This window comes from Xenopus tropicalis, chromosome 4, assembly GCF_000004195.4.
Source record: "Xenopus tropicalis strain Nigerian chromosome 4, UCB_Xtro_10.0, whole genome shotgun sequence".
Taxonomy (NCBI): Eukaryota; Metazoa; Chordata; class Amphibia; order Anura; family Pipidae; genus Xenopus; species Xenopus tropicalis.
The window spans coordinates 71,535,654-71,554,247 of record NC_030680.2 but is presented as its reverse complement, the minus strand read 5'-3'; the positions used below and the strand labels follow the sequence as shown (position 1 = coordinate 71,554,247).

Below are 18,594 nucleotides of genomic sequence, written 5' to 3'. Positions count from 1 at the left end.
TCATTAAATTGTGTCATAAGTGGCAACTACAGTCTTACAAATTAGACAAATCCATAGATATTAAAATGGTACCTTTATGTTATCCGTGTTTATAGATTGCCTTCCCTTCATTTTTTTCTGCTTTTGCATGGTAAATAGCCTACTGGATTCCTTAGAATAGGGTTATGAAAAAAAATGCTGTTCATGAAGTTTTGTTCACACATAGGATGTACTCCAGCAAGCCCCAAATCTGTTGCTGGCAACAATCTCTAATTCTTCACTTCAGTTCCTGCCTGACTGAAGAACAAACATCTGGATGGCCAGAGGCAAGGTATACCTAATGTAGACACAGCATTTACAATTGAGTTGGTTTTCTGCAATTGGCTGGATGCACTTTATGTGTATTTTCCCTCTGTAGTCATTGTTGGCATTTAGATTAATTTTGTCCCTCACTCAGACAAAGCCATAATCACCTGCAAGCATTGTGCCACAGTCTTTATATTGAACTCTTTTGCAACTTGCTTCCAAAGGGTCCCCATGGCCAAGAGGCATCTCTGCAGTTTGGTACTGCATTCAAATTGCTATAGTGAAAGCTAACTAGAATTTACAGAAACCAGTCTCATATCAATATCTTCTTCAGCTCCTGTAAATTAAATAAAGATATACAAATCCTGAGATGGACCCTTTCTCCAAAATCTAGAGTTTATATAAAATGGGTTAGATTAGAGGGAAGCTTTATATATGCTGACAAGACCAGTGCTGCTTGCACAGATAAGAACATTTTGTATACCAGTTGTATTTCTTTCCTTTATTTTCATACCACTGTCTCTCTCTCTCTCTCCACTGTCTGTTCTGTCTCTATCACTGCCCTCCCCACCGGTGTGTGGGTCCCTCCTGATGCTGCCTGCTTTCAGGAGGGGGCAGACTTACTGGAAACCTAAAGGCAGCAGGTCCCCTCCCAGTGAGAGCCTGCTTGAATGTGCCCACTCGCAGAGCTGCTGTTTGGGAGGCAGAGCTGCATAACTCATAATGAAGCTCTGCAGTGCATGCATGGGCAATGGGAATCGCCATAGTATCTAAAAAAAGACAATCATTTGAGACAGCAAAGTAAAATTAGACATATTCTATCCTCCCTGTACATAGTGCATGACACATCATAACACAACAGAATATAATGTGGAATCCACAACTGAATAGGTTAACACGTCGTACCCATACAGAGGAACAACAAGCCTGTTCCATCTGGCTGCATCAGTAGGGGGGAGATACTGACTATTGTCCTGATTGCTAATCTAACTTTCCAGAAGAGAAAAGGGAACAGTGTCTGGACAATGTCTTCTCCCAGAATGATAGAAGACAGAAGCAGGTTTGTGAGCTATCTGCACCTGATATAATGGTATTCCCTGCTACTCACTTCCCCTGCATCTCTTGGATTTTCTCTGTCAGACACCAGTGCTGTGCTGCCTGTATTTTCCCTCACACTGCATGGCAGAACAGAGAGGTGAGCAATCTATGCTGTCTGCTGCTGGAATATTTGGGGGGTATCGTCTCCTTGTGTGCTTGCTGGCATTATCACCATCATCTCCATCAATTATTCTTTTTTTACCTGAGTTTTATTTATTTTGTCACAATGTTGTTATTGTATTATATAGTCCGATTACTTTGTGTGCAAGAGATTCACTTGAGCAAATGAAATCATAGCGATAGATGGAGCAGGCTTATAGAAACTCAGTATCTTGCTGTTGCGGGGCATGGACATAGTCACTGTCTCTGTTAATCTTACAGGTAGGTTGAACTCTGTTTTCTATCTGGAGAAATTGCAGCCTGTGGCTTGAAGTTTATTTATATTTTGATTATAGGCAGTAAGGGAGCTGTTCAGAGAGTATGGTGCTGAACTGATGCATTGTATAGTAGTGTTAGATCCCAGCGGAGAGAAGCCCACTGAGAAGAGCAGATGTCCTTGCAATGGGAAGTATTGGGATCAGGATTATTGTGAGCCAGCTACACAATATACAGCGGAATTAGGCTACTGCCCAATAAGCTGCCCTGTCCCTCTAGTGAATGGAGCTTTCCAAGAAGCACATTTAACTGTGCAGACCATGTACAGTCCTGTGACATTACATTTGGGGAGCCGCCGCTGCCAGTCTGCAGTAAACAGTTAACTAGATGCAGCCTGGGAACGGAAAATACATAATTATTTTAATTACGTCTCATTTCCTAAAGTGCAGCAATCCCTGAATAAAATGCATTTGGGTTGAGTTCATCAGCTGACAGGCATCCTGTATGGTTTTCTTTGTTTCCCCCTCACAGAGCAATTTGCTGGGTTCACTTGTCTTGAATAAGGCTTTTTAATACCCCTATTGTTGCGACAAGTGCATTCTCCCCCTGCATTGATTTATCACCCCTTAAAGCCTTCCTCCTTCCTGTAAACACAACAGTCTTTCCATTTTCCCTATGAAGCCACAGCAGAGGGCTTTGCTTTCAAGCCTGTCAACCCCTGGGGTGGGAAATGAAGGGTACTGTTGAACAGTGAGTGCCAGTGAAGCATCTCCCTCCCCAGCACGGCATGGGTTAAACAGACGTATCCTCTTACTTCCCCCCTCCCTCTGCTTTCAGTGGAGTGGAGAGAGAGAGAGGACATGAATTGCTGCATTGATGAGCATTTTTGGCTAAAGTGGTCGCTGTTTTAAACTTCATCTCTTATTTGAAGACACTAAAATGGTCTAAATGGTTCTAGAATCTATGTGTTTTGGAAGCTGTTCACCAGATAACCATGCACATTGATCATTGTCCGTAATTAAGTTGGACCATGGGATGGTGACATTTGTTCTTGCTGGATGATCGTTCTTATGGATTGTGGAGTAAAACGAAATGTCCTTGGTCTAGTTACAGATCACTCCTTCTCAGCGAGAATACAGACAGGAGAAGGGTTAGAAGGCAGAACAGATTGAGTCAAACCACCTCTTGGTTAAACTCATATCCAATGTAAGAAGAAAAATCCAGGTCACAAACAGCAACAATCGATTGCTTCAGTGATCTGGAGTGACAGGAAGACTCCTCGTTGACTCAGTAAGTCTTCTGTACAACCAGGCTTATTCTTGGGATGGGGCTTGGAAGGAACACCTTGGTCTCATTGCTTCTGGATAACAAGAAATCTTACCCTGCGAGAGGAAGTTGAATACGGTCGCTATCTTGTCTGGAGAGCACAGGGCGAAATAATAGCCGATCCAGGAGCTGATCAGCCTCTATGTGGATGTTATAAGTGCTTTCCGAAGGGGGTCATCTGGAGTGGTCTCAGTATTTTGAAGGGAGGTTATATCTTGACACTGGACTATTTTTCTTTTACACTAAACTTCTGTATCATCTGCAGAATCACCATGGAATTGGAAATCTCCTAGTTTTGTGCCTGTGACATAAGTTTTTTTTTAATATTCCTTTTTTCCTTCGTCCTGATCATATTAACATGTATGAGATGGAAAAACAAGGATTGTTTAGTGCCCTGTGTTACCTGATGCTGAACACACCCCTGTTATTTAGTGTTAATGGTGAGTAAATCTTTTTTTCTTTACTGTTGCCTTGTGAAAGATACGGGCTTGGGGCATTGTCTAGCTAGTTAATATGTTTAACTCGACAGACTGAGTTAGGGGCCCCCTGGGAATCGGTGCTTAACAGTGTGTGGGGTGTGGGAGCTCTTCCTTTCACCATTTGGGGGTCAAGGTTAGCCTGCAGGTGTAGGGTAGGGATCATTTGCATTTCCAACTAGAGTTTGGAGCAATATTCTAACTGGCAACAATGCAACCTCTGCAGAGTAGGTTTTAAATGAGGCTTACTAGACATGCTTGCATACGCGATCCTAATAGGAAAGAGATGTGTCTTTAAGGTCTATATGAAAGTGTATAGTTATACAGCGTATTCTCAGTTACAGCGTCAGGTATAACACTGTTCTGTGTAAGTTGTTAAAATGTATCATTATCCCGATGGCTCCATCAGTCTGCTAGGAGCCGATGCCATCACAGGTTAGCCCAGGTAGAAACTGTTTTCTACGGACAGGAGACAGTGGCAATGAAATATACTTTATTGCTTCACTTTGTGAACCACCGGAGTCTCATTTAACAAACTGCTCCAATACCCATGAGTAAAACCAGATCAGATTACACTGGAGCAGTCTGATCTTGTCTATTAATCTCTCCTGTTAACCACCCCCTGTAATTCTATCTTTGCTCTCAGCCACATTCACTGAAGTCCCCAAAGATGTGACTATAAGGGAGGGTGAGGATATTGAGATGCCTTGTGCTTTTCGGGCCAGCGGATCAACATCTTTCTCATTGGAAATCCAGTGGTGGTACCTTAAAGAAGCAACCAGGGAAATGGCACAAGAATTAGCCATCAGTGCCCCTGGGAACAGGAATAAGGTAATGCCTATTTTCCATTCACTTATGTACTGTGTGCAGCAAAAACAAAAACCTGATAGATCCCCCACTAACCCTGACCAGTGTACCCACCTCCTCATATATTCTCCTCCCCACCATCACCCCCACCATCCCAACCCATTACAACAAATCTAGATGAACAGCAATATAGACTAGATCTCACAAGACACTAAAAACAATGAGAGATCCAGTTCGCAAGGTACAGCCCCCACACAAAAGAGAAAACTACCTATATATACTATAACCCCTGCACTGCTGTAATGTAGAAGAAATATATTGGCTGGTAGAGTAACCAGGCTACACCGCAATCCAAAAACATATTAGGAATTAGGGTAGTGAATTGGCTATATTTATTAGGAATGTTATTCTTCGCTATTTCAATCATTCTCGTCGATATGATTCAGACCGGATTGAACAACATAATCCATTTAGCAATATTGGCAACTTGCCACATAACCTCTAATCGGTATATAACCTTTATTTGTTAGAGCACTACTAAACTTGAAATATACCCCCAAGGCTTTTAATTTGTAATAAAGCTTCTGTCACACTTGCAAACTCTGCTCATATTGTCTCTCTCTCTCCCTCTTTCTCTCTTGATCTCCCTCTCTTATACACACAATTCTTACCCATATACTGGTCTCCCCTCACAGTTACCATCTCCCCAACTCACATGTCTCTCTCACACACTTGTCTCCCCCAAACCCCTGCTTTCTCCCATCCCCTGTGTGTTTCCTTTCTCTCTCATGCATTTCTCTCTACCCAGTTTCATAAAACTAAGCACATATTTAGCCTGTCTGTTAATTACTTTCTTGCCCAACTCATCTCTCAGAGACATATTCATGCCATTTCTCCCTCTTCTCAATTTTCCTTTCCGTTTCTTTCTTCTTCTCCCTTTCACACCCCCTCCCTCTAGAATATATTTCATCCTTTGCTGTGATTGTTTACCTCTTTTTCTCAGTCTACACCTCTCTCTCAGGCACACGCAGTATAATTCATTTTCTCCTGCTCTCTTCCCTATCCTTTTGTGTGTCTTTCCTTAACTCTCTTAGCTCACTGCCACCCCCTTCTCCCTACCTCCATCCCCTCACCCCCTCCCCTTTCCTCTCTTCGTTTCTCTCTTATTATCAAACAAATTCGTTTTAGTGGCTCCAACCTTCATATTTACACAATTTGCTACCCTTGGCACAGAGAATACAGCACTAGTTGATATTATTAATGATGTGCTCTTGTAGTGGGGATCCGAAGATTATGCCAGAATGTAAAGAGAGGAGAAAACAAATTACATTGTGTGGGAGGAAAGACCATAAAACATACAGCAGACACAGGAAAGCTCTAGTCTTACCAGCCCTGATGTTCTAGCATGCTGGGACCCTGCATCAAAATACTGTATGGCAACAATTATTAGCAGTGATGTGTTTATTGACAGCTTCAAAATGTGACAGATCTTGTGTGTTGCTTTGCAGGTCACAACGAGCAAGGATGCCACTAAAATCAGTGTAAGTGCTTCTTTTCAACAAAAATGGTCTTCTTGGGGGTGTGGTGCCTGAATGAGAGCATTGCATGTGTGTGTCACCCCAATAATACAAAATTAAGCCAACATATATACATCCCCAGTATTTTCTTTTAACTTGAAATGCTGAAAAGTGACCAGCCACCTGATCTTATCATCTATAATGGGTGTCCCCTCTTTTCTAGCCTCCACTTGTGAATTTGTTTTTAAACTACAACTCCCAGGCAGCTACCCTGGGATCCCTAGTGCAGCCCAAGAAAAACGTTTGAACAGGCCTTCAAGACTTCATAACGGAAAGACTATGTCAAAAATACATCACATTAATTGTTATTGGCATTATGTTCGAATACTGCCTTTGCCTGCTATAGATTCATTTGCTTTGTTAAAAGCAATTAATTTTACTTAATTTAAAACGTATGAAAATGTCACAGCAGCAACAGTCGATTTAATTTATGTATATTATTGGGAATTCCGTGGTGTGCGTATACAAAATAAGAAGTGCATGCAGTTAATGGTAACTGGCCTTATACACAGTAGTAGAGAGTGTGGAGATGTAATAAATGCATATAGCTATATCTATAAAGATGCAATAATGAGGTGGAGGGATTGAGAAATCACTTTACAAGACAATAGGTGAATATTTGTTTTTCTATAGATTTATAATCTTTGATACACAATTTTGACTATCAGATGACCGTATGATAAATATTGATATCTTCTTAAGATGTCTAGATAAATGCACCACCATTTACGAAGTGTCAATCCCCACCCACCTATTCAAATATATATCATTTCTTTTTCCCAGACACAGAAGCCAGTGGTGGGTGTTGGCAGATGATGTATGTCTCCTATTCCATTTAGTGATATAGAATAAGTGGGAGATAACTCTCTCTGGTACATACAGGCGTATCCCCACATACATTGGCGCAAAGTAAGGCTCTGCTGGTAGCAGCAGAGGCGAGGAAAACCTAGAGGATGGGGTGATAAAACATGACGTTTGAACATAATTCTATCGGTGGATTTCCCTCATGTGTGAAATGAGAGATCCATACAGGGCTGCCAGAGATTTATGGCATTGAGAGTCAGGCAAGACCATAGCGCAGCACATGTTGGGCTGAGGGACATGAGGCAGGTTCTCATTAATAAGAAGGGGAGACAGAGAACAAGCACTGTGATCTTTGTAAGTTGTACAAATGTCATGATCGCTCCAGCATCTCATCCTCTGAATTTCAGATCGATGGGAAATAGACGGGGCATAGCGAAATCTATGCTTTGTTAGAGTGTTTGCTGGGCATGCAAAATCAGCATTGACCGGGCATGTACATTTTAGGGTTTTCTTTTTTATAAAACAGGCTTATTATTAATATTGGAGATGACCTGCAAATACCACAAATGCTGCTAGTTTGTGGCTATTGGGATGTCAGGCTTTTAATAAGATCAGACTCCAGTTGGTGCAAATCTCAAGGGTAGTTTGCTGGGTCTGAGTTGGTTGTTGGTAATGAAAAGGGATCATTGACAAACTGTCTCACAAGTCGAGGAGCATACATAGCAGTATGACGTTCATCATCCCATCGTCAGCACTGCTAGTCACCAGCTCCCAAGCATAGCTGCCCCAGAAACCACCATTTCCCTTTAAAGAATGTGCTTTCCAAACCTGTGTGCTCTGGGATCCATTTTCAAAGTCAGATGTATATTGTCCAGCATTAAGGCCAGTTAGGTTTAAATTTGAGCATGATGGTTTATTTCATATTTTCAATACTTCTGGAACTACAGGAGAATGGACTTTACCAGTATTTATTATAATATCTGTAAATGTGTTAAGTGGGCCCATTTGAATGTCTGACAGCATAGGGGTTGTAAACCCCCAAAAATCTGATGTAGTCTGCTCTGGGGGAGAGTACCCACTGTACCCCCTAATTGTTGCCTTATTTACACCACCAAGGAGCACAAGTTCAGTGTGTTGTGTGACAGCTGCTGCTGCTCTGGTGGAGTTGGGCCATAGCACTAATAAGGTGACCCCTGAATGAGAGGCACATTACTGATGTATGTGAAATAAATATAATTAGCACATCAATAAAGGCTCAGATATTCCTAGGGGATGTGATAACCATGATCCCGCAACTGTAGTATAAAGCTGTTGCTCAGGGATACCAGGGGAAGGGATGTAGCTGGACAAAAGCTGGACAATGTTTACTAGAGTAAAATAATTCCCCTGGTACACATTCTGATTCTCCACTATCCCAGGACCCTAGTGCAATCATGTGGAAGGATTAGATTTTGCTGTAGAAAATGAATGATAGTCTCGACAGCTAAAGCTCATAGGAAATGGTCATGGAACCATGTTGGACATTACTGGAGCTGCTATACTAAGGCTTTACCCTGTATTTATTGCTTAGGAACGGTTACTGCTGCTTATTCGATTTGCTGCAAGTACTCAACCATAACGATCAGGCCTTGGAGGGAGATGACCTGTTTTATTATTTCAGTGGGGAACGTTAAGGAATAAATAAACAATGCAGAATGCAGCGCTAATTCCATTATTAAGGCCCACAGGCCAATCATCCCTATAATCAACATACCAATCATCGCTGTAGTTTCTAAATTATAGAAAGCTCCTTGCGTGATCAATCAAACTAACATCAAAAACAGACAGCTTAAATTTTAGCCGGAAGGTCATGGTTGTAATCTAATGCACAATATGAATTCATTGGGATTCCATCAGATTTTAGAGCAAGGAAGGGGTGGGGGGGAGATAAAAAAATACAATAATTGTCATTTTAAATCTCCACATCCAGGAGGGATAATTGATCAGTGAAAAGTGCTCTGTAAGTAGCAGTGTGTTGTTAAAAGGGAAGCCTGCCAATGTTTATCCAAGCCAGTCCATGTGGGGGCCCCATGATGGGAATGGAGTGTTGTAGGTGTTTCTGATCTCTATGAGAAAGACCCACACACAGAGGAAGAGAGTCAATGCTGTCAGTTGGTCCAATAAGGTATTTGTTGGCCTTCCCAGTTGGCATGTATGAAAGCTCAGTCCTATATAGAAGATGTCCAAACTACTTGGCCCTCTAGTTGTTGCTGATCAATACCATATGGTGACTATTGAGACTATTGGTTTTGTTTTAATTCCAAACCAGCAAGAGGGCCGCAGGCTGAACTTAACTCATATACTCAGGCTTTTTATCTTTAATATAACCCTTGCGCTGCCGGGAGAAGCCTTGCAGCACAGGAGACCTGCATGAATGAGGGTAGAGGAGTGTATTCAGTCGTGTCTGTCTTATTTCAGACTGTTCGAGTGCAAGGCAATGACATTTCCCACCGACTGAGGCTGTCCAACGTGAAGAAGCAGGACGAGGGGGTGTACGAGTGCCGGGTGTCAGATTTTGGGGATGATGAGACTCAGGAACACAAAGCCCAGGCCATGCTCCGGGTCATTTCCCGCTTCTCGCCGCCAGATATGCAGGCAGCCGAGGCAGTATCGCACATTCAGAGCAGCGGGCCCCGTAGGAACAACCCCAGCAGCAGAGCCACCCCAGAACCCGGCAACAAACGTGCCGTGCCCCCGGCAGAGAATCTGGCCCCATCTCTCTCCACTGCAGCATCTTCCTCAGCTTCCCCCGCTCCTGGAAAAGCAGCCATCCTGCGGCAGCAGCACGGGTCAGGTGAGTCATACGCTGTTCTGCAGCGCCACCTAGTGCCCAACAAGTAGCAGCGATTTCTCACAAATTCCACTTCTGCGAATGTAAATGTTATTTTGTTGCTCTAAATGATCTGAATTTAAGAAAAACATAAATGAAATAAAAACTCAGTTTCTTTTCGCACTATTCTACTATTTCTAACTAGAATGTGATTGTTGGTGTACATCACAATATGAGAGTTTAGTTTAGTTTTATTACCATTTTATCAGCAAACGTAAAACTCTGTATTGTTATTATTAACATTTATTTATAAAGCGCCAACATATTCCGCAGCGCTGTACAATAACCGATACAACAGGTGAAGAGGGCCCTGCCCAAAAGAGCTTACAATCTACATATATATATAATGCTATTAAGAGTCTTGATGCCCGGAAGATGTTTTCCATCAAACAGAACTGCAGTGTCAGAACAGTCAGGTGACTATATACTCTGTAGTTTAGTGCGGAGCAGTAAGTAACATGACTGCATGAATTACTTGACAGAAAAAAAATCTAATTTTCAGAGCAGACCAAAGAGCAACATTCTTGACAGCTTCGGTGTTGTTTTAGGCATTATTTTCAATCACCACTATCATAAATTAGTTTCATCAGAACAGAAATTTAAGCCTTCCAGTGACAATGTTTACTTAAAAATCATCTTACACTGAAGCCAATAGTTCCTGCCAGCTTGGTAACATTTGATTTGGTTTACCCCAATCCCTGTATGTGTTACTTTTTATTAGTAATGTGTGAGCTTTAGTTTTGTGCCTAGGTTTTATCAGAAAACAGACACTTTTGATGCTAGTTTTGCAGGTATAATATTGTGCTGCAGTATCTAGAATTGGTGTAATACAGGCCAAGGGACAAATGCTTATCAAATCCAAGGCAAGACTTTATCTTTGGTAGACAGTTCAATTTAGGGCACCAGTTCATAAAAGTATATTATTGCACTCATGTCCTAAAAAGATTATACCGGCAGGCAATCATTTTAATAACTGAAGAGGTATTTCATGTTCAGAAATGTAGAGTCCATCACTGTGTAAGCAGCAAAGGAATGGAACACTCTTACCAGTGCCTTTGTGATGGCAGATCATCTCATGTCTTTAAAAAGGCTTTCATTGCTTTATTGTTGATGGCAGCAAAAGATCCAAGGATAAAATTAACAATGAGCTACATGAGGAGAGTTTGCCTTTATTAGATTAACAGTGAATATAGGCCCCAGTAGTTGGCTGCCCTTGATAAACTCTGGCCCTAATTTACTAGCAGAGTGCATAAAACATATCACATCTCTGTTACTTAATAGCACAGGTTTTTTTTTTTCATTTCTGTCTAGATTATGTTTATGTAACAGTCAAGGGATGGGATTAATGCATACAATGTATCTGTACAAATTACAGCTAAAACACATGATAGCATTGTTCTTGGGACCTTTGCCTAATAATTGTGTTATAAAATAGTTTAAACAACATGTCTAGTAATAAAATGTTTCTAATGCTAACCTCTCTGGATACAGTCAGACACAGATAGTCTTTGGGCAGTAGCTCAGATGATAACATGAGGGTATAGTTGATAACATAAAGGTACAGGCTGGGTTTTACAGAAAGGGGTCAATCACTATCCTGGGAAACATGTTTTATTACAAAATGCATTAGTTAATAGCACTCCTCTAACAGAATCCTACATTGAAATCCATTTTTATATTTAATTTTGAAATTTGACTGGAGCCTAGACATATTCGTAATTTCCCAGGTGCCCTTAGCCATGTTACCTGTGCTCTAACTATTCAGTCACACTTTACTGCTGCACTGCAAGGTGGATTGATATCACCTCCCTCCCCCCCCCCCCCCCCCACCCCCAGCAGCCAATCAGCCAATGTAATGTTAAGTATAAGTTGCATATAGAAATAAAGGTTTATAACAAGTTTTCCTTAGAATAAACTGATATAGTATGTGATATAGGTAGTAGCTAAATTAAGACATTTGCCTTCATCTTTTTAAATGAAGGATTAAATTTTTTTTTGCCTTTGCAAAAATAGTTTTTGGGTGCAGACCTCTATTAATTTATTTTACTATTTTATCTACATCTTTCCTTGCTTGGCATTCAAACTTGCATTGACAAACAAAAAGATGAATAGTAGAGGATTTGCATAGAAAGATAAATAATAGCACTATATCATAATAACAACAATAACAAATCTAGCCTCCCCTATAATCAGCTTCCTAGTATGATGGTTATAAACCATATGTAATCAGAGAGCATTTGAAACTCAAGATTGAAGAGATGGAGAATTGATAGGCTGCCAAATTAAAACCCTAAAATAATTCAATTAAATAGAAATTGATTGATACATTTGGCCAGAAATATATCAGCTTATGTCAGGGTCTTTCAACCTTAATGAACTCTTCGGCCTATATAAAAGTATTTTCTTAAACTCTCTTGCTCAGTGACAGGACTTTTAGACTGAAGCCCAGCTAGGATAAAAATTGAAGAGGATGGGTATTTTCTCTGAGTAAGGGTGAGATTTGGGGTGAATATCTGCTGTCTTGGTTAAAAGTATTGACATCCAAACATGCATCTGTATAGTTGTGCCATAAACCATCGTGTCCATCATGTTTCTTCTGCTGAATCATGTACAAGTGGGAACCTTGGAGCTACGGCCATCTGGAACTTGGAGGTAATTCCCGGGTTCCCACAGCAGGCTGTGGCAATAGGCACAACAGACTTTCACCTAAAGAGGCACATGCAAATACAGTTTTAAGTTGAGTCCTGGAAAAGACACAATCCCTACTGACAGTTTTCATCTGAAAACGTTTGACAACAACTGTTGTTTGTGTGGGAGTGTTTCACTCATGTTCTTTCCACACACACACAAAGGCAATTTGCTGCCATAGCAAACAGTCCTGCATTCTGACTCCAGATACACAGATATAGCGGAAGCTGAGGACTATGCAGTGAGTCAGAAACAATCTTCTGTCTAAGATGAGTGCTTGAGACAAGGTCAAAAAGAGTCATTTTTAATCTCTATTTAAATTTTAAGTACACACTGATGTGATTGAAATTCTCAGCCCCCAGGGCTTCCCGCTAGAGAACAAAGTGTGGCCAGACAGTATTTAGAATTAAAAATTAATATTACAAACAGTAGAACTTGACTCACTGCTCTCCTTGGGAGTCCCACCAGCCAGGTGAGAAGATAAAGAGCCATTGACACAACAAACTCCTCAGTAAGATGAACCTGCTGATTTTTGCCTGTCTCGTGTAGGAGTTCTCTTTATTTATGTATGACTCTTAGCAGGGTATGGGGCACTGTGCCTCATGACATTCTAATTATAATAAGCAACTGGAATTTAAATATTTATTTTGGAAGATCTTATTAAGAGAATATTGATCTTTGGCTGAGAGAGGAAGAACGGTTTTGACCATGTTAGGTGTCTTTAACATGGTGATAAAGCATGTCAGAGGCTACACAATGTGACATATATCAAGACTCTCAAGAGATCCTGGGCCCGGTTCCACATTTATAATCACTTCCATAACATGTACACATATGCTCTGTATTGACATTCAGGCAACGCTAATAATTTAACTAGCCCTTGGGCATCAGAGAGACCAGAAATTCAGTTTCATGTCACAAACACAATGCAGAGTCATTTGTTAATATGACATAGCTCTGACATCAGTACAAATAGTATGCGTTATACTGTAAGTAAGTTATTCCCAAGATTCAATGCTGTTTGCATGCACGTGCATCTGTATGTTAAACCATGTCACACGTATACTAGGATTTGTGTCTAATTATATTTAACTGATAATTTCTTTAACGTGTGCTAGGTACAAATTTTGTTTCCAACATATTATTATGACATACAAGTAACATGGTTAAGAGCTAAAAGGGGCTGAGGAATAAAATGGCTTTTGGTTATATATTGTTTTGCAACTGAGCATATAGCTATACCCATAAATTAATGCCCTGACCCAGATGATGTTCTTCCCACCTAGGATGCCACCTGCTGACCCCTGGGCCAGTGCCAACCAGCAATGTGCAACCCTTATGTAGTTCAAATCTAGGGCAGAGAAAGTCATACAAATGTACATGTTTATGTCAATGTTATAGAATGCTGTAAAACATTGCCATGGTTTCTAACAAATAAAGATATGGATGAATCCATTTTCTCATATCTAGAGAATAAATAATCAGTATATTTCCTTTGTACTTAGTCACACTGCCACTTCAATACAATAGGGTCATTTCTTCCATCACTCATGTAATAGAACTCTGTATCACTCTGCCAAATGCTGAATGCTTGAGATACCTTTAGCCTTACAAGAGTAATTGCACTTCTTTAACATGGGACATTCAAAAGACAAAATCCCAGTGGCACATCCAGTTCTTAATGTCAGTATTAATATCAAAGTAGTAGTTTTGCAGAGGGATGTGGGGGTAAAGGAAGATGTTGCTTGATCAATATTCCTTCTAGTTACAGTGTAGCCTAGTTTAAAAGTTTTGGAGTAAGACATTAGATGCAGACAGAAATTTCGATTTCCCTCAACAGCAAGTACTTCTGCATCCATGTATTGCATGCATAACCAGAGACAGATTTTTCCTAGATGCTAAGTTGTTTTGAACTGGGCAATAATTATCCAAACAGTTTGGGATTTAGTCTATAAGAAGAGAAGCTGGGCATTAGTTGTCTACCCTGTGATATAATGGAGCAAAGTAGAGAGAGACTGGGCAGTTACAAAATATGTATCTAACTGTGTTTGCTAGAATGAAATACAGACAGACTGGCACATCATTTTCAGACAAGGTCATGCGCAAAGTGCAATATCTGTAAATCAAAATAGATGGCAATCTTTCTGTATTAGATAATACAAGGAGGATCTGAAATTCTGTAAGGAATTTCAATGAGGAGACCTCTTACATATGTTATTAAGTTAGGGGTAGTGGCAGTATTTTTACAGATAAGTAGCCAAAGTCAGGCACCAGTGCCTTTGCTTTCCACATTATGCAACTTTTTCTTATTACATTGCACATTGCTTTTATATGAAAATGTAAATATGAACTTTTTTGTTTGAACTGCTTAAAAAATACTTCACGCTTAGGACCTTATCTCACAACATTCTGTACTACTGGTTTACGAAATTACATCCTATCCAAAAACAATGAACACTAAAAAAACCAAACCAAGAAGGACAAACTCATACATAGCCAAAAGAGAATACAACCTAGTTAACAAGAATAACACAGATCGTACAGATGACAAAAATAATTTCCGCCACAAATTTGACATATTTATCCCCATGCGAGCCTTCCATGCACAGCTACCCTTGGGCAGTGGTGCAAGTCATTGCTGTTTGTATTCCTTTTCACTGGATAGACAATCTGTGTATATCATTTTACATACTGTCAGCAAATACATGCACACCACTCCGAAGACTGGAAATGCAGAAAGTGCGAATAAGGATAAATCTCATCATATTATATTACTGTTTTAATCCCTTTTAGCTTTTATCAAGGGCTTAAACCGTGTTTGGCAGCATTTTAGTAATTCCAGTTTGCATAAAAATACTCTTTAGAGGTAATGGAGTCTTGCTTGCTTTGCATTTGTTGACCTTTCTTATCTTTTACAAGCTTAATTCTATTAAGACTATAAGAAGTTACAGGATAAGTACTGTATGTATGTAATTTAAATCCATCATATTCATTTGTAGTGCCTCTGCAGTCTATATTGATCTTTAAATCTACCCAAATGAAATATAATCAGTTTATTTAAGAAATTAAAATTCTTCACCATGGGTTCTTGCTGCATACTAGGGTTGTAGATGTATACTGTTCTGCAAGGAGCCACTAAAAACAATAGATTTTTTTAAGCTAACCCATCTTATAAAATGATCTAGTACAATAAGAACATAATAAACTAAGACTTTTGTCCATCTTCTCAAAAAACTCAAAACTTGAGAAAAGAAATCCCTATATACCCAAGACTACAAGCTTACAAATGCCTACAAACAATTGTGGGGTGCACAAGCAATTCAGAATTAAAAAATTCTGTACATGTATGGGATCCGTTATCTGGAAACCCATTATTCAGAAAGATCTGAATTACGGAAAGTCTGTCTCCCATAGACTCCATTTTAATCAAATAATTCAGATTTTTAAAATTGATTTCCTTTTTCTCTGTATTAATAAAACAGAGCATTATAATTGATCCTTATGGGATGCAAAATAATCCTTTTGGGTTTAATTAATGTTTTATTGATTTTTTAGTAGACTTAAGATATGGAGATCCAAATTATGGAAAGACCCCTTATCCAGAATACTGTTGGTCCCGAACATTCTGGATAACAGGTCCTATATCTATACCTGTTTAGACCCATCCACTACCCTGAATATATAATTTTTAAGGAATATATACAACTTGACATTTTTGTTTTTTGCCATGTAGAAAGTAGGTGGAACATTGGTACCATTTCAATTTAAATAACTGTATTTAACGATTTATAAATTAGGTTATCTGTCAAAGTTAAAAATAACTAAACATTCATGTTTATTTACACATGATGAAGTAGATTACCCTGGAAATATTTGGCATTCTGTTGTTCAGTTCTGTAAAAGAGTTTATTTAACTTCATAAATTAGCACTTTAGAAAAAAAATCAGTGACCGCAGAAATTGCATATATTCAGATGCTTACCTCAAAGGTAGTTTCACCAGTACAAACTTCTGTATATTGTGTCCACTTTCCTGAATAAGGTGCAAAGTGGAGTACAAGCAGGGCTGTATTTAGGTGCCACCCTAGGCACTGGTCCTAAATTTGCCTCTATGGCATTGTGCATGTAACACCTGACCCCCCCCCCCCCGCTCCATTGCCAGATTTCAGCCATGATAAATTTTTACCTTAAAGTGGACCTGTCACGCAGACATGAAAATCTGTATAATAAAAGTCCTGTTCAAATTAAACATGAAACCCAAATAAATTTTTATATTAACACATCCAAACCCATTATAAAGGCATTTAAAAACCCCAGCTGTCAATCATATATTGCTTGCCCCGCCTCTATGCCTTAGGCATAGAGGCGGGGCAGACAGTAACTTTAGCTTTCCATTCAGCCCTTCCTAGATGTCACTGCACATCTCACTTCTCCCCTCCCTCCTCCTTATCTAACTGTGTAGCCAGTGCATGGGCCTGGGCATCAGGCCCCCCATTCTATCACATAAACAAGATTTTGGCATGATACAAAGCTTGCCTTAATAACAGTGTCCACAAAATGGTGCCTGCCTGCTTGCTTTGATTGAGTAATTCCAAGACGGAAGGAAACAAGATTTATATTATTTATATAGAGTAAGTAAAGTTTATTTTGCTCAACTAACAATATAGAAAATAATTTGGACTTATTTCTTAGGGTGACAGGTCCGCTTTAAGGCTTCCCTTTGCACATTGCACCTAGACGGGCACCTGACTTCTGCACGCTAATGATATTTCTGGTGCAGGAGATTGATATTAGCCTCCTCATTAGAAAAGTGTGCTTAATTTGCAGATGGCAGCAGTTACACAAGCATTCTGGGAAATAGCGCTGCATAGTGGGTAAAAAGAACAGCAAACTGCAAGCAAAGTTAACATCTTCCACACATTGTAGCTGATGGTTGTTAGAGGATGCTAGGAACTACAGCTAAACAACATATACATTCTATATCAGGGATCCCTAACCTTTTATACTCATGAGCCACATTCAAATGGAGAGCAACACAAACATGAAAAAAAGTTCCTGGAGGTGCCAATGAGAGCTATAATTGGCTATTTGATAGCCCCTGGGTTGAAGCCTATAGAAGGCTCTGTTTTACAATTACACTGGGTTTTATGCAACCAAAACTTGCCTCCAAGACAAGAATTCAAAAAATAAGCACCTGCTTTGAGGCCACTGGGAGCAACATCTGAAGGGTTGGCGAGCAACATGTTCTATATCATTGCACATTATATTACTGCTTGAAGTACAAATGATGTTCCAGTATTATAATACTGTTATAATCATACTTCTCTGCCATAGTTGACAGTAGCAAACAGTTTTTGTATAAATTTATACAACAAAACAACCTCATTATTCACTTGCTCTGACATCACTAGTTATTTACAGTATCTTACTTGAAAGATTTCATTCCCTGGCTGCAAAGTCATGCTTGTTTAGTGAGGCAGTGATGCAGATGTCAAGGTCAGAATTTCACAGTTAAACCACTTCAAACAGGTATAAGACTTAAAGGCTCACAGAATTGCTTCTTTTCCATAAAAAAACCTCTTTGTATTTTATCTATATATTTTACATTTAGCACAGAAATTGAAAACCTTGAATATTTGTATATTTTATTATTATATTATAATAACCTATCCCTTACTGGCCTTTAAATAGCATCTGATCTCCTCATTACACTCTAATATACATAACCAAATGGTTGGGACCCAAAATAGAGTCTCCTGCTGTGTAGGGTGGATCTCTATATAAATGTATTGCTGCAATGTCAGTTACAATTAAAATAAACTGCTTGGGGAATTGTAAATTAATTTTTGTATTTTAAAGATGATTGCCAGACTAAATCTGTGTCCTTGAGGAAAAGGTAAAAAAAAACCCTCTTATCTGTGCAGCAATGGATATTATTTAATTGTATTGCTCAGCTGAACTAAGGAGGGGGGCACGACATTACATCTATGAAGATTCTCATTCATCCAGGTCATGATGATGAATATACAGTAGCTAGCATAATTAAGTCTAACTTATTTTAAAGCCTTACTTACTTCCAGTCTTGCACATTGATAGATTAACACTGCCTCAATGAGAATCATGGTACAGGTATGGGATCCCTTATCTGGAAACCCGTTATCCAGAAAGTTATGAATTATGGAAAGACCATCTCCCATAGACTCCATTATAAGCAAATAATTCTAAGTACCTTGTACCTGATCCCAACTATAATATAATTAATCCTTATTGGAGGCAAAAGAAACCTATTAG

At 39.5% G+C, this 18,594-nt stretch overlaps 1 protein-coding gene across 2 annotated transcripts in view; it reads left to right on the top strand.

Moving 5' to 3' along the window:
- The first annotated feature begins 1,173 nt into the window (after positions 1–1,173).
- vstm2b (V-set and transmembrane domain containing 2B) overlaps positions 1,174–18,594 on the top strand; it is a 58,477-nt gene continuing 41,056 nt past the window's right edge. Inside the window, exons 1-5 of one of the 2 annotated variants that reach the window (XM_012961411.3) lie at positions 1,174–1,480; positions 2,866–3,524; positions 4,207–4,391; positions 5,876–5,908; positions 9,206–9,581. In XM_012961411.3, coding sequence (XP_012816865.1) covers positions 3,443–3,524; positions 4,207–4,391; positions 5,876–5,908; positions 9,206–9,581 — 676 coding nt within the window. In that variant the 5' untranslated portion in view covers positions 1,174–1,480; positions 2,866–3,442. 2 annotated transcript variants of the gene reach the window in all.